The 25,974-nt window shown below is 36.0% G+C and overlaps 1 protein-coding gene across 2 annotated transcripts in view; it reads right to left on the bottom strand.

The window, feature by feature from the left end:
• Nucleotides 1-25,974, bottom strand: part of MEF2A (myocyte enhancer factor 2A) — a gene marked incomplete at its 5' end in the record, with an annotated part of 110,383 nt that overhangs the window by 55,739 nt on the left and 28,670 nt on the right. For both annotated transcript variants that reach the window (NM_001097421.1, NM_001099698.1), the window contains 1 exon segment: nt 21,999-22,202. In NM_001097421.1, coding sequence (NP_001090890.1) covers nt 21,999-22,202 — 204 coding nt within the window.

The raw sequence follows: 25,974 nt of genomic DNA, 5'->3' as shown, positions 1-25,974 counted from the left end.
CCTGGGCATCTATCCAGAGAAAACCATGACTTGCAAAGACACATGTACTCTGATGTTCATTGCAGCACCCTCTGCAATAGCCAAGACATGGAAACAACCTCAATGTCCATTGACAGAGGAGTGGATCCAGAAGATGTGGTACATATACACAATGGAATATTACTCAAGCCATTGAAAGGAAAGAAATAACAGCATTTTTAGCAACATGGATGGACCTAGAAATTATCATGCTAAGTAAAGTCAGCCATACAATGAGACACCAACATCAAATGCTTTCACTGACATGTGGAATCTGAAAAAAGGACAGACTGAACTTCTTTGCAGAACAGATGCTGACTCACAGACATTGAAAAACTTATGGTCTCTGGAGGAGACAGTTTGGGGGGCGGGGGGATGTGCTTAGGTTATGGGATGGAAATCCTGTGAAACTGGATTGTTATGATCATTATACAACTACAGATGTGATAAATTCATTTGAGTAATAAGATAAAAAGGAAAAAAAACTTATCTGGGTATCTTCCACCTTTTCATCTCTTTGTGCTGAATTCTAGATAATTTCTTCTATCTTTCAGTTCACAAATTCCCTCTTTAGCTGTGTCAAATTTACCTCCAATATGTCTACTGATTTTTTAGTTTTGGCTACTGTGTTTCTTTTTTGTTTCTAGAAGTATTTTATTATTTTCAAGCCTGCTCTATCACTTCTTTTATAATTTCCTAATTCATGCAGATATTTGCATGCTTTTAAGAAATTAAAACACAGAAAGTGAAATTGCTTATAATCTATGCATAATAAAAATAGTATCTGAAATATTTACATGTCACTTTCTGTAATTTCTTGCTGCATTTTGCATACTGGTGCCTTGTTTTCTTTTATGTTTGGTCATCTCTGTATGATGGATGCTCAATGGCTTCGAAACCTTACTTGAAGATTTTTCATGCCTACAATAAGGTGCATTTCTTCAAAAAGGCTGTATCTTTGTTTTATGCAGGTAACTAGGGCACTAATTTTCTTGGACTTCTTGTGTTATACGACTTTGGCCTGCGAATCTGCACAATGCTGGTACTTATTTTACAACCTCTTAGAGATAAGTTTTCTTACTTTTCTTCTTCCCTTTGCCCCATCTGTTCAGTACAAAAGAACTTTCCTTGCAATCCTTTCAAGTAAGGAAAAGGCAGTGGGATTCCCTCTTCCTGACATCCCAGTTTGATGTTGGGAGGCAATCTATTAGACTCAGAAACTGAGAAATAATAACTGTCCCTTTGTCTCTGAATCCACTAAAATCTGACGCTTAGTTTTTCAACTCTTTTATATAGATGGGCAAATGATTCAGGGTAGCCAGAGCTTTAAACATTCTTTATCTTTTAGGTCTAACCTTTTCCTAGATTTTGACCTGGCATATTCCTTAACAATTCTTTGATGCCAGAACACAGTTTTTGTACAATTCATTTAGCATTTTTAGTTGTCCTCAACTGAAGAATTGGTCCAGAGATAACTTGGCCCAATATTACTGAAATTAAAAAACAAACAAAAAATCAACATTTTAAGGAACAAATGAGTCAAGTATTTTTCTTCATTTCCCTTCCTTTCCTTCCTTCTTCTTTATTAAATGGCCACACCCACAGCATATGGACGTTCCTCAGCTAGGGATTGATACTGAGCCACAGTTGTGGCAATGACAGATCTTTTAATCCACTGTGTCAGACTAGGGATCAAACCAGCACCTCTGCAGCACAAGCTTCTACAGTCACATTCTTAGCCCCCTGTGCCACAGTGGGAACCCCCAAATATTTTCTAATGACTTCCTTAAAATTGTTTTTTAATGATTTTTTTTTTGTTTTAAAAGTTAAATGTAGAAGAGAATTCCACATTTCCCACAGAGTACCACCACCAACTTCCCCCAAAAGAAACATAGAGCTACCAGCAAATTTCACTTGTGTTGAGAAACCCAAGAAATTGAAACTACTTCCATACAAAAATGTACACAAGCTCAATTGGTGCATTTTCACAACAGTCAAAAAGTAGAATCCAGGAGTTCCCATCGTGGCGCAGTGGTTAACGAATCCGACTAGGAACCATGAGGATTCGGGTTCGGTCCCTGCCCTTGCTCAGTGGGTTAACGATTGGGCGTTGCCGTGAGCTGTGGTGTAGGTTGCAGACACGGCTCGGATCCCACGTTGCTGTGGCTCTGGCATAGGCCAGTGGCTACAGCTCCAATTCGACCCCTAGCCTGGGAACCTCCATATACCGCGGGAGCGGCCCAAAGAAATCGCAAAAAGACAAAAAAAATAAAAAATAAAAAAATAAAGTGTAGTTCTTGGACTTTAAAAAAAAAAAAAAAAAAGTAGAATCCATCCAATGTTCCTCAACTGATGAATGGATAAGAAAAATGTGGTATATCCATACAAGGAAATATTACTTAGCCATGGAATGAAGTACTAATACATGCTACAATATAAATGAACCTTTAAAACATTCTGTTGAATCAAAGAAACCAGTTACAAAAGAAAACATATTGTATAATTCTGCCAAAACAAATTGTATAATTTTGCCAGAACAGGCAAATCCATAAACACATAATGTATATTAGAGGCTGCCAGGATGTGGCGGGGGTGGTGGTGGGGGAATGATTGTTAGTGGGTACCAAGTTTCTTTTTGGACTGATTAAAATGTTCTGGAATTAGTGTCTGTGGTTACACAAACTTGTGAGATGTTCTTTACCCCAATGAACTGTATAATCTAAAATGGTGAATTTTATGGTCTGTGAATTACATATTAATAAAAGGAAGACAAATTTAATCTCAGATATATCTATAACACTAGTAACACAAAGTTGCCTCACTGAGCATTCAATTTCACATGATAATGAAAGATATCTGGGGCAATGATTTATAAAGATACCTAGCAGTGTGAAAGCATTTATCATTTATACAGGTTACTAAAAACTTCAGAAATGTTTACTACAATAAACAATGTAAATAATCATCACATTGGAATTTATACCTATTGAGTCCCATATCCATATATGTTAAGACTACCAATGAACAGAACTTATGAAACAAAAACCAATAGAATCTAGGAAAGCAACTTTCTTTATACCACAAAAGAAACTAGAAAAAGAATACAACTTCTGTCTGAAAAATTTTATTTTATATAGCAGCCATTTATTCAGATAACATAAGCTGATGAACACGACATTAAGGGAGAAAAAAAAAACCCTTCTATGACTGAACAATAATAGCCTGCTCTACTATAATATATTCTGGAATGCAGATTATTATATGAAACTGACAAATAAAGAATGATGTCAGTATAATAAGTCACTTTGGTTCACTGGTGATTTTTCCTAGGAAATGGGAACCAGGAAAGAGGAAACAGACTTACAAGCTTCAGCAAGAAAGAATAAAGCTCTATATGGAAATTTAAAATGAGGCCTTCAGAGTAGTACACAGCCTTGTTGCTGGTTCTCATGCCACTTTAATGGTAGTCCCTTACCCCCATGGCTCATTGCTACATTGCCATATGTACTGTCCTAAGACCTAGTATCTCCATCCTAATTCAAGTGTTGCCAGCATTTCCATTTATGTAATTATTTTGTAAATTTACTATACCCACAGTGGTAGCCAGTAGCTACACTAAGAGGCCTCACTGAAGAATTGAAACTATGTTTTTGACTATTTTTTAGTTTGTGTTGGTGTTTAAAACACAAAGTTGCAGAGGTTTTGCAGTCTATGACATTTTTTAGGATTCATAAATTGCATTACACCAGAAACATATGTCCTTTTTTCTTTTAAAGTCTGTTTACTTCTGTAAGTTAGAAGTAATATATACTGGGAAAAGATTTGGAAGAAAGTGAGATATGGAAATAAAGGCATCACTTCTGGTGTTACAGAGTGAAGAAAATCATATCCTCTTCCATCTTGAGCTTTATTTCCATTTAAACATAAAGTATGCTTTTGTGCCTACTAGCTTTGGGTAAAATTTAACAGATTTTTAAGGGTATCATAACGAATTAACACTGAGCAACACTGCTTTTAGCTCAATTTTTTAGGTTATTATTAAGCTATGTGATAGACCTGCGAAGAGCCACTGGGAAGAATGCTAACACTCTTTAACAAAGTCTTTGCCTCCAAGGATCCATCCACAGTCTTTCTGAGCAAGACCCAAGATCTTCAAGACAATATTATTTGTCTTGGTTTGTCATTTTGTACTGATATGACCCTGGACAAGTCCTTTACTTTGTCTGGACCCCAGCTTCCTTATCAATTAAATGAAGTAATAAACTAGACAGAGGGTTTTTTGTTTTGGGGTTTTTTTTTTTTTTTTTGGTTTTTGTGTTTTGTTTTGTTTTGTTTTTGTTCTGTTTCTTTAGTCTTTTTAGGGCCGCACCACAGCATATGGAAGTTCCCAAGTTAGGGGTCAAATAGGAGGTGTAGCCACTGGCCACAGCCACAGCCACACCAGATCTAAGCTGCAGCTGTGACCTACACCACAGCTCACAGCAATACTGAGCCTTGACCTACTGAGCGGGGCCAGGGATCAAACCTGCATCTTCATGGATACTAGTCAGATCATTTCCACTGAGCCATGAAGGGAACGCCCTCCAAACCTTTTATTAACACATAAACGCCTTTTCACAATAATTTGGTCATTTAGTCACTTTTGCAAGATAAATGAACTGCTTTTAAGGAAAAATATTTTAATTTAAAATACTGTATTAAAGGAGATAATACTGAACAGATTATTTATAAAATGACTTTTATCATATTCACATTATGGCCAAATTATAAAAATTTCCTTTTCACAAATGATGTACTCTTAAATTTTTTAATACCTCAATTAAGAAAAAGTATGATGTATAAAATACCTAGAAATAAACCTGACCAAGGAGATGAAAGACTTATAACACTGAGAACTATAAAGCATTAATAAAGGAAATTAAAGAGGATCCAAAGAAATGGAGAAATATTCTATGGACTAGAAGAAATAATACCATTAAAATGGTTGTTATACTACACAAAGCAATCTACAGATCTAACGTGATCCCTATCAAATTACCTATGACATACAGACCAATGAAACAGAATAGAGAAACCAGAAATAAACCCAGACACTTATGGTCAAAATTCAGCTTTGACAAAGGAGGCAAGAATATAAAATGGGAAAAATACAGTCTCTTTAGCAAGTGGTGCTGGGAAAACTGGACAGCCACATGCAAATCAATGAAAGTAGAACACACCCTCACACTATGCACAAAAATAAACTCAAAATGGCTTAAAGATGTAAACATAAGACATGATACCATAAATCTCCTAGGAAAAACATTCATAAATCAATCATACAAATGTTTCCTTAAATAAATCTCCCAAGGCAATAGAAATAAAAACAAAAATAAACAAATGATACCTAGACAAACTTAGGAACTTTTACATAGCATAGGAAATCATAAAACGAAAAGACAACCTACAGAATGGGAGAAAATAGTTGCAAATGATGTAACTAACAAGAGCTTAATCTCGAAAATATACCAACAACTGATACGATTCAAAAACAGAAAAACAAACAAAATGGGCAGAAGACATAAATGGACATGTCTCTAAAGAAGAGAAAAATTACTGAGGGCCAGCAGGCACATGAAAAAAATGCTCAACATCACTAATTATCAGAAAAATGCAAATCAAAAAACTACAATGAGGTATCACCTCACAATAGTTAGAATGGCCATTATTAATAAGTCTACAAACAACAAATGTGGGAGAGGGTGTGGAGGAAAGAGAACCCTCCTACACTGTTGATGGGAATGTAAACTGGTACAAACACTATGGAGAACAGTACGGAGGTTCCTCAGAAAACTAAATATAGAACTACCATATGATCCAGCAATCTCACTCCTGGGTATATATCCAGATGAAACTATTAATTTGAAAAGATTCATGCACCCCTATGTTCACTGCAGCATTATCCACAATAGCCAAAATATGGAAACAACCTAAATGCCCAAAAGATGAATGGAATAAGATATGATACATATATATATACAATGGAATACTACTCAGCCACACACAAAAAAATGAAATAATGCCATCTGCAGCAACATGTATGCAACTAGAGGTTATCATACTAAGTTAAATAGGGCAGAAAGTGAAGGACAAATACTATATATGATCACTTATAGGTAGAATCTAAAATATGGCATAAATGAACCTATCTACAAAATAGAAATTGATTCACAGACATAGAGAAACACACTTGTGGTTTCCAAAGGGGAGGGGGGTGAGGGAATAGGATGGACTGGGAGTTTGGGGTTAGTAGATGCAAACTATTACATTTAGAATGGATAAGTGATGAGGTCCTACTGTATAGCACAGGGCACTATATCTAATCTTCTAGGATAAAGCATGATGGAAAACAGTATTTAAAAAAGAATGTATGTACACATATAACTGAGTCACTTTGCTGTAGAGCAGAAATTGGCACAAAACTGTTGATCAACTATACTTTAATAAAAGAGAAAAAATATGTGTCAATATATTAGTCTTGGAACACTAGCTCTACTTTAATCCCTTTTCCTCATTCAAACCAAGTGGAATGGCATTCTTCATCATACACATCTCAACATTACTAAAAACCTATCATAATTAAGAGATGAAGTAAGTCTAGTTTTAAAAACTACAAACTTCTTTTAAGAAGTTAATTATCTGCTGCCAGATTAGTATTCTTACAATTATTTGACTATCTAAACTTTTAAACACCTCTAATGGCTGCCCAATGCCCACAGACAAATGTATAGTATTCAAGGTGTTCCATCAACTATACTTAATGTGTTTCTTCCTTATCTTTATTACTCCACTATACAAACTTTATTCCACAGAAGTTCTACGTATGACGTGAAATAAATATTGAGGTTTATTTTTTTTCTATAACCAGTTTTTCTAGTACCATTTATTGAAAGACCTCTTTTCTCGTTGATGTACCTTGTCACATTTGTCAAAAATCAATTAATCACATGTGTGTATCTCTGAGCTCTCCATTCTGATCCGTTGAATGACATGTCCTTCTCTTTGCAAATACCAAACTTTCAGGACTACTGTGGTGGAATATCTGGCTAGAATAGACCAACCAACACTGTCCATCTTTTGACTTTCCATCCTCTCTCCACTACCATGATTAATGAATTGGGCCTGGGTGGGAGTGAGGATGGCTGTGAAGACGTGATCTAAACCAGTTCAATCAGAATTAATATTAGGGCATTTTCTGGGAATTACGGAACACAACTGACCTCTGATGTTTTATATCAGTGCTTAACAACGTGGTAGCCACCAACCACACGTAGTTCTTTAAGTTAAAATTGAAAATTCAATTCTTATCTGCTTTAGTCATATTTCAAGTGCTCATCAGATACACATGTCTAAGGCTACCATACTGGACGGCACAGACATAGAACATTTCCATCATCACAGAAAGTTCTCCAGTGCTAATTCTGAATGATGCTACATACAGATGAAAGATCTAGAGCAGCCACTGTCAACATGAAGAGCCAGGATCAGGACAAAACTGATCCTATGTGAACACAGAAATCAGGAGCCCACTTCAATAGAAACTAATATCTACCACAGTGCTATAATTTTTTTTTTTTTGGTTTGTAATATAACAAATACCTTTTATTTTAAACATCAGCCACAGTCAGGTCTACTTGTTGCTTGTCACCAGAAACAACTGAATGAATACGGAATAATTTCTAAAATGGTTTCACATATATTATTTTACTTGATCCTCAAAACCCGTGAAGTTTATATCTTTAATAATGTTCCCTCTTTCTATTAAACACTGAGCTTAGTATTGGTACCAGAAGCATTCAGTAAAAACTAATTAATACAGAAAAGAAATGCTAATTGCAATACCAACTATACCTGAATTGTTAATAAGTGAAATATCAAATCACAGAACTTATATTCACCTCTAATGAAAACACCAAAATTACAAATAACTGCTGAACAACCATCAGCAAAATAGACTGGAAGCTACCAAAAAAGATATCCTATATCCAAAGGCAAAGAAGAAGCCACATCAAGATGGTAGGAATGGCACTTCTGCAATATAACCAATCCCATAACAGATGGGTGACCCACAGACTGGAAAATAACTATATCGCAGAGGCTCTCCCACAGGAGTGAGAGTTCCAAACCTCACATCGCTTTTCCCAGCCTGAGGGCCTGGCATTGAGAGGAGGAGCCTCCAGAGCATTCAGCAGGGCTTGAGTAGAGGAGCTCCAAAGGACTGGTAGAAATGGAGACTACACTCATAGAGGGTGCACACAGGATTTAATGTGCACTGGGTCCCTGAGCAAAGGAAAGACTTCATAAGAACCTGGATCAGACCTAAGTGTGGGTCTTGGAGGGTCTCCTGGGAAAGCAGAGGGAAGCTGTGCTTCACTGTGGGGGCAGGACATAGTAGGCAGAGGTCCCAGGAAATATTTATTGGCATAAGCTCCTATGGATACTGCCATTTTGGAAAAATTTGGCCCAACCTATCAGGGCTCAGAGGCCCCATGCCAAACAACAAACAGGGTAGGAACACAGCCCTACCCATCAGCAAACAGGGTACCTAAATCCTCCCAGGCACAGAGCCATCTCTTATGACATCCAGAGACAAAGCACTACCCACCAAAGGGACAAGACTCTCCACCTACCAGTGGGCAGGCACCACTCCTGCCCATCAGCAAGCCTGCCACAAGCCACTGTACCAACTTCACTTACAAAGGCACAAGACACCAGAAGCAAGAGAGGCTACAACCCCATAGCCTGCAGAAAAAGAGACCACACAAAAAGCTATACGAAATGAAAAGGCAAAAAATATGAGCCAGATGAAGTAACAAGACAAAACCGCAAAAGAACAGCTAAGTGAAGTGGAGATAACCAAACTACATGAAAAAGACATCAGAGTAATGATAGTAAAGATAATCGAAGATCTCAGAAAAAACAAGAGGGAAAGATATATAAATTACAAGAAATGTTTAACAAGGAAATAGATCTAAAACTTACACAAGTAGAAATGAAAAAAACAATAACCAAAATAAAAAATTCACTTAAAAAAAGCTAAAAAAACCAAAAACACAAAAGAACAAAAGAAGGGAAGAAAAAAGACCAACAAAAACAAATCCAAAGCAATTAACAAAATGGCAATAAGAACATACACATCAATAACTACCTTAAATGTAAAAGAATAAAAAGCTCCAACCAAAAGACACAGAAGGGCTGAATGGATACAAACACAAGGAACATATACATATGCTCTCTACAAGAGACCCACTTCAGTTCTAGGAACATATACAGTCTGAAAGTAAGAAGATGGAAGAAGATAATCCATGCATACAAAAATCAAAAGGATGCTTGATATGTAACACTCATATCAAGCACAATAGACTTTAAAATAAAGACGTTTACAAGAGACAAAGAACATTACATAATGATCAAAGGTCAATCCAAGAATAATATATAACAATTGTAAATATATATGCACCCAAAATGGGAGCACCTCAATATATAAGGCAACTGCTAAAAGCCATAAAAGGAGAAATTGACAATAACATAATAATAGTGGGGGACTTTAACACCCCACTTACAGCCATGAACAGATCATCCAGACAGAAAATCAACAAGGGAACAAAGGCCCCAAATGCTGCATTAGATCAGATGGACCTAATAGATATTTATAGAACACTGTACACAAAAGCAGCAGAATACACATTCTTTTCAGGAGCATACAGAACATTATATCAGATAGATAACATTCTGGGCCACAAATCAAGCCTTGGTAAATTTAAAACTGAAATCATATCAAGCATCTTTTCCAACCATAACAGGATAAGACTAGAAATCAACGACAAAAAAAAAAACCTGCACAGAAAACACAAACACATGGACATTAAACAATATGCTACTAAACAACCAATGGACCACTAAAGAAATCAGAGAGGAAATAAAAAATACCTAGAGAAAAATGACAACTAAGACACAACAATTCAAAACCCCTGGGATGCAGCAAAAGCAGTTCTAAGAGGGAAGTCTAGAGCAACACAAGCTTACCCAAGGAAATAAGAAAAATCTCAAATAAACAACCTAACATTACACTTAAAGCAACAAAACCCAAAGTTGGTACTAGGAGAGAAATAATAAAGATCAGAACAGAAATCAATGAAATAGAGAAGAAAATAAAAAGTAAACGAAGGAAACTAAAAGCTGGTTCTTTTTGAAAAGATCAACAGTGTTGATAAATCCTTAGCCAGATTCATCACGAAAAAGAGAGAGGATTCAAATCAATAAAATTAGAAATGAAAAAGGAGAAGTTACAATAGACATCACTGAAATACAAAGGATCATAAAAGACTACTACAGCAACTATATGCCAATAAAATGGACAACCTAGAAAAAAATGGACAAATTTTTAGGAAGACTAAATCAGGAAGAAATAGAAAAGATAAACAAACCAGTCACAAGTACTGAAACTGAAACTGTGATTTAAAAACTTCCAACAAACAGAAGTCCAGGATCAGATGGCTTCACAGGCGAATTCTACAAAAAATTTAGAGAATAGTTAACACCCACCCTTCTGAAACTATTCCAAAAAAGTTTCAGATGAAGGAATACTCCCAAACATTCTATGAGATCACATTCTATGGTACCACTACCCTAATACCAAAACTGGACAAAGATAGCACACAAAAAGAAAACTACAAGCTAATATCACTGATGAATACTGATGCAAAAATCCTCAACAAAACACTAGCAAACTGAATCTAACAATATAGTAAAAGGTTCATACACCCTGATCAAGTGTGATTTATCACAGGGATGCAAGGATTTTTCAATATCCACAAATCAATCAGTGTGATACACCACATTAACAAGATGAAGAATAAAAACCATAGGATCTCCCGACAGACAAAGAAAAAGCTTTTGACAGAATTCAACACCTATTTCTGAAATAGTGGGCATAAAGGGAACGTGCCTCAACATAATGAAGGCAATATATGATACACACCCAGCTAATATAATTCTTAAAAGTGAAAAGCTAAAAAACATCCTGCTAAGATCAGGAATGATACAATGTCCACTCTCACTTTTATTCAACATAGTTTTGGAAGTCCTAGCCATGGCAATCAGAATAGAAAAAGAAATAAAAGGAATCCAATAAAGAAAGGAAGAAGTAAAACTATCACTGTTTGCAGATGACATGATATTATACATAGAAAATCCAAAAGACACTACCAGAAAACTGTTACAGCTCATCAATGGATTTGGTAAAGTTGCAAGATAGAAAATTAATAAACAGAAATCTAATGCATTTCTATACACTAACAATGAAAAATCAGAAAGGGTAATTAGGGAAACAATCCCATTTACCATCACATCAAAAAGGAAAAAATACCTAGGAATAAACCTACCTACAGAGACAGAAGACCTGTATTCTGAAAAGTATAAGATGCTAATGAAGGAAATCAAAGACGACACAAACAGATGGAAAGATATACCACGTACTTGGACTGGAAGAATCAACACTGTCAAAATGACTACACTATACCAAGGCAATCTACTGATTCAATGCAATCTCTATCAAATTACCAATGACATTTTTCACAGAACTGGAATAAAAAAACTTTTAGACTTGTAAAAACAAATCTGGTGGAAACACCAAAGACCCCAAACAGCCAAAGCAATCTTAAGAAAAAAAAATGGAGCTGGAGGAATCAGGCTCCCTGGCTTCAGGCTCTACTACAAAGCTACAGTCATCAAAACAGTATGGTTATGTCACAAAAACAGAACAAGAGATTGATGGAACAGGATAGAAAGCACAGAAATAACCCAAGAACCTATGGTCAACTAATCCATGATAAAGGAGACAAGAATATACAGTAGAGAAAAGAAAGCCTCTTCCATAAGTGGTGTGGAAAAACTGGACAGCTACATGTAAAAGAATGAAATTAGAACACTCACTAACACCATTCATAAAAATAAACTCAAAATGGATTAAATGTTTCAGCTGTGATTCAGCAGGTTAAGAACCTGATACAGCAGTGTCTGTGAGAATTGAGGTTTGATCCAAGGCCTCACTCAGTGGGTTAAGGATCCAGTGTTGCTGCAAGCTGTGGCATGGGTCACAGATGCAGCTCAGATCCAGCTGTTGCTGTGGCTACAGTGTAGGCCTGTAGCTGCTGCTTCAATTCGACCCCTGGCCTGGAAACTTCCATTAGCCACAGGTGTGGCCATAAAAAGAAAAAAAATCAATTAGAGACCTAAATATAAGGCTGAATACCATAGAACCCCAAGAGGAAAATAGGCAGAATGCTCTCTGACACAAACAGCAGCAATATCTTTTCTGATCTACTTCCTAGACTAATGAAAATAAAAACAAAAATAAATAAATGGGACCTAATTAAACATAAAACCTTTGCACAGTGAAAGAAACCATAAACAAAACAAAAAGACAATCCCCAAATGAGAGAAAATATTTGCAAATGAAGTGACTGACAAGTGATTAATCTCCAAATTACATAAACATATCCTACAGCTCAATACCAAAAAATCAAACAACCCCATCAAAAAATGGGCAGAAGATCTAAACAGACAGTTCTCCAAAGAAGACATACAGATAGCTAAAACATACATGAAAAGATGCTGAACACCACTAATTACTAGAAAGATGCATATCAAAACTACCATGAGGTACCACCTTACACCAGCCAGAAGGGCCATCATCAGAAAGTCTACAAACTATAAATGCCGGAGAGGGTACAGAGAAAATGGAACTCTCTTACACTGTTTGTGGAAAGGTAAATTGGTACAACCACTATAGAAAACAGTATGGAGTTTCCACAAAAAAACTAAAACTAGAACTACCATATATCCCAGCAATCCCAATCCTGGGCATCTATCCGGGGAAAACCAAAATTCAAAAAGACACATACATGCACCTAATGTTTACTGCAGCAGTATTTACAAAAGCCAGGTCATGCAAGTAACCTACAAGTCCACTGACAGAGGAATGGATAAAGATGTGGTACATACATACAATGGAATATTATTCAGCCATAAGAAAGAATGAAATAACGCCATCTGCAGCAACATGGATGGACCTAGAGATTATCATACTAGGTGAAGTTAATTAGACAGTGAAAGACAAACATCATATATCACTTATATGTGGAAGCTAAAAAAGGATACAAATGAACTCATTTGCATAATAGAAACAGTATCATGCACTTTGAGGACAACCTTATGGTTACCAAATGGGTCACATGGCACAGGGGGTGAGGGTGGACTGGGGTTTGGGATTGGCATATGCACACTGTGGTATATGGAATGACTAGCCAACAAGGACCTGCTGTAAGCACAGGGAGCTCTACCCAATATTCTGTGATAATCTATATGGAAAAAGAAACTAAAAAGAATGGATGTGTGTATAACTGAATCACTTCATTGTACAGCATTACCACAACATTGTACATTAACTATACTTCAATAAAACTTAAAAAAAATTCCTGTACAAATACTAGTTGATATTTCTAAGTTCTTTTTGCAGAACATAAACATTTTTGATGTTTTCAAGACAGATTCTAGAAATAACAATGCAATCCCAGGAATTACCAAAATAACTAACCAGTTATATGAAAAGAAAATTTCTATAGAACCAAGGTATGACAGAAAAATATTCTCCACTGAATTACAAGAGGTAAATTCCAATATGAATAATCAAACTTTCATACCTTTGTAAAGACTCAAGCATCTAGTTTACCAAGTTCTAAAAATCAGTAATATTAAAAAAAAAGTATTAAAAGTTTAACTTCTTCTGTTTTACTGCTAATGAACTAAAATAAAAATTATGAGAAATATTATCTGAATAATGTGCCCTCACATACAGTAACATTCTTTATAGAATAGCCTTAGGATACACAAGGATTAAAGCATATGTTAAAAGTTTTGAATCAACCTATAAAACAAAAACCCTAGATAATTACAATGTATTCAGAATTGTTTACAGGTACAGCACTGACTGCAAATTGTCAACTGAAAAGTACAGTTATGACTATCTAGCCAAGAAGATCTCTCTTTCTTTAGACTTTAGATCCCCAAAATGAATTCCTCTCAGGACCAAGTTGCAAAAATAACTTCAAAAAAATTTTTTAAAACTACGTAGTTATCTCAATTTCAGATTATGTCTTTGAGTAGCCAAATTTAAAAAAAAAAACAACTATATGTCTGTATTAGCAACCTATAGAGCAATCATAATACCACTCAGACTACAGCTATACCTCATTTTCCAGGCATACCCATAACATCATTAAATATGGTAAGTACACTACACCTTTAGCTCTAAATTAGCTTCTATCTCTAGTGATAGTATATTTATAGGCTGAATGGTTAATCTGGTGGTAAACATCAAAATCTTGGGATGCTAAATGACTTAAATCAATACTGAAGTGTATCCAATGAAGGGACTTTTGAGGTAAGATAATAAAATAGCACACATAATCTTGTTAGGAAAACAGAAGGAATATGGGCAGTTACCACCATATTCCCAGTGTGTAGCATAATGTCTCTCACCCAGTATGATAAATATCAGTGCAATTAATTAAACAACAAAGAAATAATGCATTTCCTTCAATACGTTTACCCTTTCCTCCTCACTTCTCTTCAAACTCTTTCCAAAAAAAATTAAAATGTAGTTCTAAGAGAATTTATAGCTTGGGAAGTGCAAGAGAGTCAGTAAAACCCAGGCAGGTATTCTGTTAGGCTCTTTCAGCATGTACCCAAACTTTTAGGAGAATGTCAAGGGCACTGAACATCTCTGGGATCTGGTTTACTTCCTAGGTCTTAGCTATTTCCACTCTTCACACTACACTACAGCTATATTTAGCTGATTTTAATCAGTAAAATAACTATGTTATATCTCATTTCCTACTCTCTACATAAACTGTACTCCCTGACCTACAACATCTTTTTTCTAAGCCCTGTCCTCTCTCCAATACTATCCTTAAAAGGACTCAGGTGATGGGGTCACCTCTAGAGGACATTTTCTCTGACCACCCTCACAATCCTCTGCACCTTCCTTTCCTCACTGGTCAAAAGTTTGTTTATATATCAAAGAACTTCCCAAGAGAAAACAACAATCTACCTGATTGTAAGTACTAAAACACTCAATCCATGACACAGAGGGACACAAAAAGCAAACAAAGGTATTTGTCAATAGTCGCTAGAAGTGCATTACAGAGATGAGATATATACATATACATACATATATACATACACATATATATATATCTCACCCTTTTCACACATGAACCCCTGTTTACATACCAAAAGCATCAATCACTGATGGAGAAAAGCCTGACCTCAAGAAATAAGAATTACACGCAGAAATGCATAGTTCCTTATAAAAAGCACATAAATGAAAATCAGTAAGTGTATGATAAATAATAATATTCAAATACATAGCAAATGAAAATAGTACAACTGAAATTGCAAGAGCTATGGTGATTGCTGTGTGAGGTGATGGTGCAGGACATGTGGGAGGAGGAGGGGGGCCATGAGGATTGCATGCCTCACCCTGTGAATCACCATCCTGCTGCTTCAGGCTCTGTTAGGAATAAAAGAGCAGGGCAGGGGACTGGAGGTGGAGGGAAGCTTTGTCTTGTCTTCAGATGTCTCATTATTTTTTCCCTTCCCTGCCGCTCCACTGTAGCCCTGTAAAACATTAGGCAAGCCTCTTAAACACTCCCTGTCTGTTCCATTCCTCATCTGTAACATGGAGAGAAAAAACTGATTGGCTCAAAAAGGCTCAAAGGACACAGTGATGCTGTCAGAAAACCTAAACATAATCACACCTCCAGTTTTGTAACTAGATGACCTCTGGAGACAAGTCATTTATCTTTCTTTCCTGCTCAACTGAGGAACCAGAGTCCATCTCCCCACACATCCCCCACCTGATCCTATAAATACACACAAAAGAGCACTTATAAACCATATAGAATTGAATCAAAATGGAACCCATTAAAAATGTGTTTCCTACTTTACAGTTCACACCAATATCAGCATAATATTTTGAATTACCTTTTGGAAGGTCTTAAAAGTTACAATTTGTGCTTGCTCACTGTTGAAATTATTTCAAAGGACAGTCTTAGGGATAAAAATATTTTAAAAGCTAGTTAACTACTGACAGGAGACTACATATTAACTTGAAGCTTTTAGTCTCACTACCTTTAGGACAAGTTAATTCAAGTTAGTACAAGATCGTTTAGGCCTCATCTCAAAAGTTTCTGATTCAGTAGATCTGAGGTGAGGCCCAAGAACTTAGATTTCTAACAAGTTCTCTGGTGATACTGATACTGCTGGTGAGGGCAGCACATTTAGAGAACCACTGATTTTAAATAATATACTCCTGGCATGATCACTTGTTACTACAAGTTGTTTTTATTTAATAATTGATAGACGCATCTTCTTTGGTTCCCTATCTCCTTTTTCTTTAAGATATTATTCCAAATCCCTTTGTACTCTGAAAACAGGGAAGAACTATTAAGACTCAAAAAAGCAGGTTTTGGAGTTCCTCTCGTGGCTCAGTGGTTAACGAATCCGACTAGGAACCATGAGGTTGTGGGTTCGATCTCTGGCCTTGCTCAGTGGGTTAAGGATCTGGTGTGCCCTGAGCTGTGGTGTAGGTTGCAGATGCAGCTCGGATTCCGAGTTGTGGCTGTGGCATAGGCCTGCAGCTACAGCTCTGATTCGACCCCTAGCCTGGGAACCTCCATATGCTGTGGGTGTGGCCCTAAAAAGACAAAAAACAAACAAAAAAGCAGGTTTTCTCTTCTTTTAGAATTCAAATTATCTTCGTTTACCACTGTGCCTCAATTTCCTCAAGGGTGAAATGGGACAATTAGAGCTCAATAAGATAGTAAGATAATATAAATAAAAGCCCTTGGAAGAGCCCAGGGTCATATTAAGTACTTGATAAATGCTATATTTTATTCTTACTGCAATTACCTAATTTTCTGTTAACTATTGAGGAAAATTTATTCAAGTCTACTACATACTATACATTACTGATATATGTATAAAATCTTATCTATGTATGGTGAAATGCGCTCCAGGGCTCCAATGGGTTCCATAAATGGAGGAGCAAAGGGAGGCGCTACATCAAAGACCCAGGTTCTAATCCCAGTTCTTCCACTAAATTGCTACACAACTCTGGGCAAGTCATTTAAGCTTAGTCTCAATATCTGCTTCTGAAAAAGCTTACCTTAGATATGAAGATCAAATGACATAGCGCAAGTGAAAAAAAAAAAATTTAAGTACTGTAGCATTCCTGTTGGTGAAGAAAATTCCTCTATTTGGGAACATTTCATAAGATACTAACAAGAGAGAGAAATGGCCATGCCTCTTGTATTTATACCCTTAAATGACAGCACACTGATGTGAATCACCACATAAGCCATTTACTGAATTTTCTCCAATGCTACCAAGTCATAGCTCTTTTAAATGTTATAAGTAGAAATATTTAATGTTTCAAATATTACTGCAAAGTGAAAGAAAAAGAGTGGATACAAAAGTAATTTCAGGTATTTATTGTGTAGCAGCTGCAAACATCCTCACTTCATGCCTTTAGCATAATTTTTATTTTGACGCAAATTTGTACTGGTTCTAGGCTTTTATTTAGCATAAATTCAATTTATACACACACATGAATGAACAATGGCAACTAATCAGATTGGAGATTTTCATTTCTACTTTCTAATACTCTCGGATATATCTAATGTTTATATAAAATCACATAACATGTTTTTAAATCTTAATTTACTAAAAAGAAAGTTTGGGAGCTATAACATTTTATTCGTACATTTCAATTAAATTACTACTTTTTGTAGGATCAAACAAAAATTGGCCGCCTTTCTTTGTGGCAATGCTTACCAACATGAAAAGATACAATATGTTATCTTTCATGTTTCCTATGGAACTATAGGAAATAAAGTAGTCAAATTCATTTTTATAAGGAACATATTCCTGAAAGCAGTACACAAACATTTTCAAATAAAATGTTATATTAACTCAGCAGTGATAATCCCCATTTCAAAGAAATCCAGTTATGAAGTCTCTTACAAAGTTTAGCTCGATGATAATCTCCTAGTCTACCAATGTGTACGGTACCATTCTTATGTATTTACCTTTCTCAGCATAGGAGATATACATACAAGACACTGAAGACCTTAATTTAAAATACCTGAATGCAAAATATATAACTTCCACTGATGAACAAAAAAAAATCTATGATCAAACTGTTAAACTGATTAAAACTATGATTAAAATGTTAAACTGATTAAAATTTTAAGAGACTAGTGTTAAAATATGAATAATATGAAATAATGAAAAGCAAGGACAGAGCACCACTCTGTAGATGTGTTCCTCACATCTGTGGTCAAAACAGAAAGGAAGAGTTCCCATCATGGCTCAGCAGTTAGGGAACCCGACTAACATCCATGAGGATGTAGGTTCGACCCCTGGCTTCGCTCAGGGGGTTAAGGATCCTGCATTGCAGTGAGCTGTGGTGTAGGTCACAGACGTGGCTTGGATCTAGAGTTGCTGTGGTTGTGGCGTAGGCCAGCAGCTATAGCTCCAATTCAACCCCTAGCCTGGGAACCTCCATGTGCCATGGGTGTGGCCCTAAAAAGACTAAAATAAAATAAAATAAAAACAGCCTCAACTTTAAACAAAAAATAGAAAGGAGAGCATCATGTTTTTCTCTGTTTATCATCACAATATTCAAATACAAATGACTTCTACTTTTATTATATTACATTTATTTTACACTGCTCTCAGAAATTACACTAGATCTAATTCCACAGGCATGAAATATATGCAACATTACGCTGTAGAGTACGCAGTTGTGGTTAATAGGTCAGGGCACCCATCTTCCTCCTCATCGTGGTACAACCCAAAGGGCCTGTGTGTAGGATACTATAGAATAAAAATACATCTACAGAAGACTCCATTTTAATATACTCGAGACTCTGTCAAAGGGTATTTTAATAATATGGGGCAAGGTAAAATCCTGCTGATTTTAAAGACTAACATATATGCAAGAGGAAATAGGTGAATTCAGGTTAGAGGCCTTCTGAAAGTTATTAACGAAGTTTTCAGTTAGTTTCACTGTTGATCATACTGCATAAGGAAACACTCTAAAGCAGATCATTTATCGCTGCTCATGCCTCCATTTACTGCTGATCTACTTAGCCTCATGAGACAGTCAAAGAGTCCAGAACCACACATCAACTTGTTGGAAGTTTATAGATAGAAAATCTTCAGTTGGTAAAAGTATATCTCAATGATTTACAAAACTGTAAGTAGACAAAGCAGTCTTGTGGCTTGAATTAGAAATCTGACATCACTTTGCACACAGGAGACCCTCAAATATTTTGTCAAATGAACTAGTGGATGTCAAAGTTTGCTTCCAATTATTACAAGGAAACTCTAATGTAAAAGGAAAAAAATACTTAAAATGGTGTTCTAAAAATATCCTTAAATAAGATATTTGTAAAGCACTTAGGAAGAGGCCTATTGGAAGCTCTATATAAGTATTTGCCATTACTGTTATCCTGTTAACTTAGTTTAATTCACCACAATCTCAGAAGCTGCATTAGTCTAAAGCCATTATCACAACCAATAAAAAGAACACAGGTATGTATGCATTACTAGTGAGGATGTAGTTCCATCACCTTTACATGCGGAGGAAAGAATATCTTACAAGGGTAACCTCTGTCTTGTCATAAAGATTAACTCAGTTAAGACAGTAACAAAAGGTGAATCAAGCCTTACAATTTCATCCTACCACAACAAATTAAATCTCTCATAATCCAACATGTCTTTTGTCCATTGAATTTATATAATTCAGAACTTCATAGAGAGCTATTGGTAAAATTCATGTTCACTTATATCTAAGAAATTCAATTAAAAAATAAAACATCAAGATGCCAATTGATAACTGAACTGCAAAAGTTTTCCTTCATACTGAGGCAAACTATAACATAGGATACTGCTAAAAAATGTTTGGGATTTACTCTCTTACACTTTGACTGCTGACCACAACAGAGATGAAGACTGAGGTAGTTTGAAAATTCTGTGAGGATTAAATCACACTATTATCTTCATATTCTCTAAGGAAGTAAGCTTTAGGCTGTGCGAAGCACCCTCAACTTCCGGGGGCCAAGAACAACAACTGCTGCAATGAAAGAGCAGAGTAGTTAGGGTTAAGGAGGTGGTTGCCTTTTATAATGAAACTAGCTTGAATATCTATTTGTTGACACATTAAAGTCAACTCTATTTCTTTGTTTGACTTAAGACAGTGGAGCTTTTGATAAGACATAGAGGTTTTTAAAATAAGATGTCATTTTAAACTAAACACCAGGGATACTCTCTATTTCAAGGAAATCCAGTAATGAAGTCTCTTATGAAGCTTACCCAAATGAAGATCCCGGAATTTACACAATCATAATTCAAAATGCATTATGATATATAACAGGGAAAGAGTCCACTGAACAGTTGATATTGCACATAAGTGAAAAAAATACCGTAAAATTAAATGATATAAAATAATTTATAGTTGATGAAAACATAACTGCATCAAGGAGGTTGGCGAAAGATGCAACAATGGAGTTTAACTGAAGTGATCAACAAAGGCAAGATCAAAAGCTGCATAAACTCTCCAGGGGAGGTTCGTGGCAGTGGGCCACTTAAATAATACAATGGATAAATCAAGCAACAGAGGAGGTGTAGTTCTAATTATAGTATACTTTTACTTTTCATTTTAAACAACTGATTAATTGCTAAATAAAAAAGGTTTTTTTAAATATAAGTAGTGGAATTTTTTTTTTTCAGTAACAATCTATCACTGTCCAAAAAGCAATGGCTAAGGCAGAAAAACATAAGAAAATTTAAAATGCATTTCCAAAACTATAACATTCCAAAACTAATTTGTAAAGGCAAATAAATTAAGATTCCTGTACAATAAAATATCTTTATCTTATGAAATTACGATACTAATTTTTTTTCAAATAAAATCTAAACTGGGATTTCATTTCTTCTTTTATGGTTAGTTCTGCATCATTTCACATGGTTTCTTTCAGTAATTTATTTAACCAAGGAAATCTCTAATTTACTGAAATAGTTTTCTAATATTACAAAACTAAGTCAAAGTAGGCTTTTTGAAGGAGAAAAAAAATCCACTTCGAATAATAAAACAAAACCTCTATAAATAAGAGCTAAAAGTAAATAAGAAACTAATTTAAAATACTATTAGAAATATACACAGAAAGTTATCTTTCATAAGAAGATTTTTGTAACCAAAAAGAATTAAAGGGGAAAGTATATTGGTTCTCCTTTTTGAAGGTTTTGTTTTAAAACACTTTCTAAATAGACAGAAATCATCCTAAGAAACTCCTTTGCTTTATTTTCACTAATTAGGCTGGTAGAACCATGAGAGATACCAAAAGGCAACAGATTTTAAAAAATGAGACCACCCTACCGCCACAACTAAGCTCTAGTTTAAGATCACTTTCTTCCATTTCATTAGTGTTCAAAGTTGTGGGTAGTCATTGAGATAATGAAATGATTAAGACATTAAAACTCTAACTTCATACTATCCAAAGTGATATAGTCTCTTATAATATTAATTTAAAAACCGATACAAAATAAGTAATCACAGACGAAATGTTAGATAATGCTGAGGTACATAGTACAACAACCTAGTTTATTTTTTTATCCCTAATTAGGATATGTTTAAAACATAAATAAGTCATCCTACAACAATAATTATATCCTTCTAAGAAACAATTCAGAGAAAAGATGTATCTATAACTGATTTCTATTTTGGATATAAAAAGCAATCTAACAGTTAAAGTTAACTAAATGAAGATTTAATTATCATCAGCAATTCAGGCATTACTAGGTATATGTGTTACCTCAACAATATCCGAGTTGGTTCTGCTCTCGTGAGGTTCATTATATTCTGTATACTTGAGAAGAACTTTGTCCATATCAGTGCTGGCATACTGAAACAGTTTGTTAGAGCTGTTGAAAATGATGAGTGCTATTTCACAGTCACAGAGCACACTAAGTTCATAGGCTTTCTTCATTAGTCCAAACTTTCTCTTTGTAAAAGTGACCTAGACAATCCAAAATAAAAAAAAAAAAAAAGTGTATTTTTTATTAAAAGCATTAATAGTACTACTTGAATATAGGTTACCTGAAGAAGAGTCTTCTTTTAATACCAAGACTAATTTCAAAGATGAAAAAAGTTCCTAGCTTCATTCTCCACAAGTCTCTTCCTCTCTGATATGCCAAATGAATCCAGTCCTACAGATATCTTACATCTCCAAGGGCTCTGATAAAGCAACCTCCTGAGGCAGGTTTCTTCATCCTTGGCTGCCACTCCACTTTGGGGGGCAAAGAACCAGAGAAGGAAACAACTGGCCAACGGCCCCATCATCCAGCTTAAAATGGCACCAGAAAACCCAAATCCCACCTCAAATAATCCATCATCATTCAGACTTTACTCCCTGAACAACTAAGTACATCCACTAGTCTAACTTATATTTCTCCTCCTTCCTAAGCCCTTCTATTGCACCCACTGATATTCAGAGTCTAGATCACCAAATACCCCAATGTCCTCAAATTCTTCCTGGAATTTTTTTTTCCCAACTGAAACCTGTCACCTTCTGAAGCCCTCTCATATACAGACTAATTTGTTTTTTACTATTACCTTTCCTATACTCAAGGGCCTGGAAGATAAGTCCTTTTTGCTCCCCATTCTCTCAATTTTCCTTTCTCCTCTAAAAACTCCAGATATTTTGAAGCTCAAGTCATTAAGTTTATACCACCCAATAACGCTCCTTGTAGTGACCCTCTGGTTACTCTTGCTCATGCACCAGTCAGTACCACATAACTGCTTCTCTTGCTTATCTTGCTCTTATCTCTGGTGACTTCAGCATCTGTGTAAAAAACGCAAACACCTTGGTCTCTCAGTTCCTTTGTCTCCCAACCTTCAAATGATAAGCCATCACCCCATGTCAAGCACTACCTATTGTCATATCTTAACTCTGCCATCATCGATTAATCACATTAGCTTCAAAATCTCAATTTCACACATTCCATCCTGACTGCCTCCTACCCAGCTCTCCTATTTTGTATTATCACTCCAGAAAGTCTTTAACCTTCATCAAGTCTTCCAATCGATTTACTTCACCACTGTTACCATCTACATATTCTCATGCCCTTTCTTCTCTTTAGATTCCACAGTCCATCACTATTTTTCACTCCCTCACAAAAACACAACTTTTTTTATCCTTCTCTCACTGACATACTTGCCTAGCACAGCCCCAACCAAGTACTGACACCCACCCCCCATACACACACACACACACACACACACACACACACACCCATTTATCCTTTGATCTTTATGCAAGGAGCTAACAATTACTGAGAACATAAGTGCACACCCACACCCCCTCAGGTGTTTCTAAAAGTGATGACATTAAATCCAAACTAACACTTAACACTGTTTGACAGTATTAACTTGGCTTGTTTGTCTCACTAGCCCATTCTCCAAGTCAGCTACTTCCTACCTCCTCTCTCTCAAATCCTCTCTCCACTGGTAACCTGCCTCAAACTACTGAGAAAATAGAAATAAACAGCATCTATATCACTTCCCATCACTAAATCTATCAGTTCAAAGGCTTAATATGTACTTTTCCACACTCCCCCTTCTCTGCTGTTATTACTGATATCTCTGTTCCTATTCTTTCCACATGCTTCACTTTCTTCCCCCATCATGGTTTCCTTCCTGTCAAATCAAAGATCTTATAAACATACTTTAGGACTTCCTTTGACTCCATGCTGCCCCTCCAATTACCACCTGTCTTGTCACCCTCTTTATGCCATTTCTCACAGCAAAAATGTTTTAAAGAAATGTCTATAGTTATTGTCTCCCAATTCTCACCACTTGTTCTCTTCTCAACCTACTGCAGACTTCTAGTCGCCACAATCCACTAAGACCTGTCAATATCATCATCGGTGACTTTCAATTTATGTGATTAAAGTTAAGGGTCAGTTTTTCTTTCATATCCTACTATATATCTCAGCAGCATTTGACAAAGCTGACCATAGTCTCACTCGTCATTTATTTTCAGTTGTTTATGTAACAACACTGTCCTGGTTTTCCTCCTGCTTCCTGCTGCTTCCTTTCAGCCTTTAGAGTGATACCCTCTTCCTTTGCTCAACCTCCACATACTGAAGTGTCTGTGGGCTTTAGATGTGGGCTCCCTTCTCCATTTCCCTCACAGTCCTTGCCAGGTAACTGTATCCAGCTTCATGATTTTAAAACCAACAAATACACTATCTCCATAGTCTTCTCCATTTCAGGAAAGGGCACCATCACTCATTCAAATAAAACCCAATGATATCTAAGAGTGAGCCTTGATCTTTCTTATCACAATAATCTACCCTACCCAATCCTTCAGCAAACTGAGTTAGTTCCACCTCCAAAACATATCCCAAATCTATTTACTTCTATCTATGCCACTACCATTCTAGGTAAAGATACATAATTTCTCAGGTATATTATTTATATAATCATCTTACTAGATTTCCTGCTTTACTTACTGCACTCTACAGTATACTTATTTGCCACATACCTGCCAGAGTAATTATATCTGAAACATAAATCAAAATGGGTAAGTGGGAATTTAAGAGTTATTCACTGCACTGAAAGTAATAACCAAACTCATTAAGAAAACAAAATAAACGATCTGGCCTCAAACTATCTGTCTGACCTTACTTCTTTTTTTTTTTTCTTTTGTCTTTTTGCCTTTTCTAGGGCCGCTCCCGTGGCATATGGAGGTTCCCAGGCTAGGGGTCTAATCGGAGGTATAGCCACCAGCCTACACCAGAGCCACAGCAACGGGATCTGAGCCGCAACTGCGACCTACACCACAGCTCATGGCAACGCTGGATCCTTAACCCACTGAGCGAGGCCAGAGATCGAACCCACAACCTCATGGATCCTAGTCAGATTTGTTAACCACTGAGCCATGAGGGGAACTCCTGATCTTATTTCTTATCATTCTCTCTTACACCCACTATGCTGCACTGGTGCATGATGGTGCATGAATGAGTGAGAGCATGCATGCACGCATGCATGCATGTGCATGTTTTCCTTAACCACCAGCCACTTTCCACCTTAGGAACTTTGTTATTTTCCTTCTCTGTGGAACACACTTTACAACAAGTTTTTTCCTAATAGTTTTTCCTAATAGTTTTTAAATCTCATCATTATTTAATCTTTTAAAAAAGTCCTTAATGCATATAATGTGTTTTGCCTGCCCCTTTATTTTCCCTTGCACCAACATAAACCCCTTAAGCCTTATTTTCAACTTAGAATCTTTCATTCCACCATATAACCATATGCACATTTACAGGTATACATACGCATGTAAGGGATCTTGTCAGCATTTTACAAAACAGGGCCTCTATCAATACTCTTTATTTTCCTTATTTAACCACACTTTGTAGATATGTCTCTAAGTTCAATAGCACAGTTCTAAGATACTCCCTTAAATAATTTCATAATTTTTCATATAAATGTTACTCTTTTTTTGCTAGTATGAAAAGTGCAAAATAAAAATCTCATTTAATATGCATGTTACTAACTAGTAATGATTATTCCATATAAGGAAACAGCTCACCTCCCTTCTCGGGGAGTGAGCAAGAGAACCACTTGTGTTTTCCCTCTCCACTGCTACAGCAGTGGCCCCAATAAAGTCTTGCCTGAATCTTCCTGCCTGGCCTCTTACCAATTTCTACTGATTAAGGAGGCCAAGGGCCTGGGATGGTAACAATTTCATTGATAACGCTTGGACATTTCATTGTCACTTTAAT

The sequence above is a fragment of the Sus scrofa genome, chromosome 1, assembly GCF_054392235.1.
Source record: "Sus scrofa isolate SSC_HxYL_T2T_F1_AM1 chromosome 1, Sscrofa_HxYL_maternal_Yorkshire_Landrace_v2.0, whole genome shotgun sequence".
Lineage (NCBI taxonomy): Eukaryota > Metazoa > Chordata > Mammalia > Artiodactyla > Suidae > Sus > Sus scrofa.
This window is presented reverse-complemented; position numbering and strand designations above follow the sequence as displayed.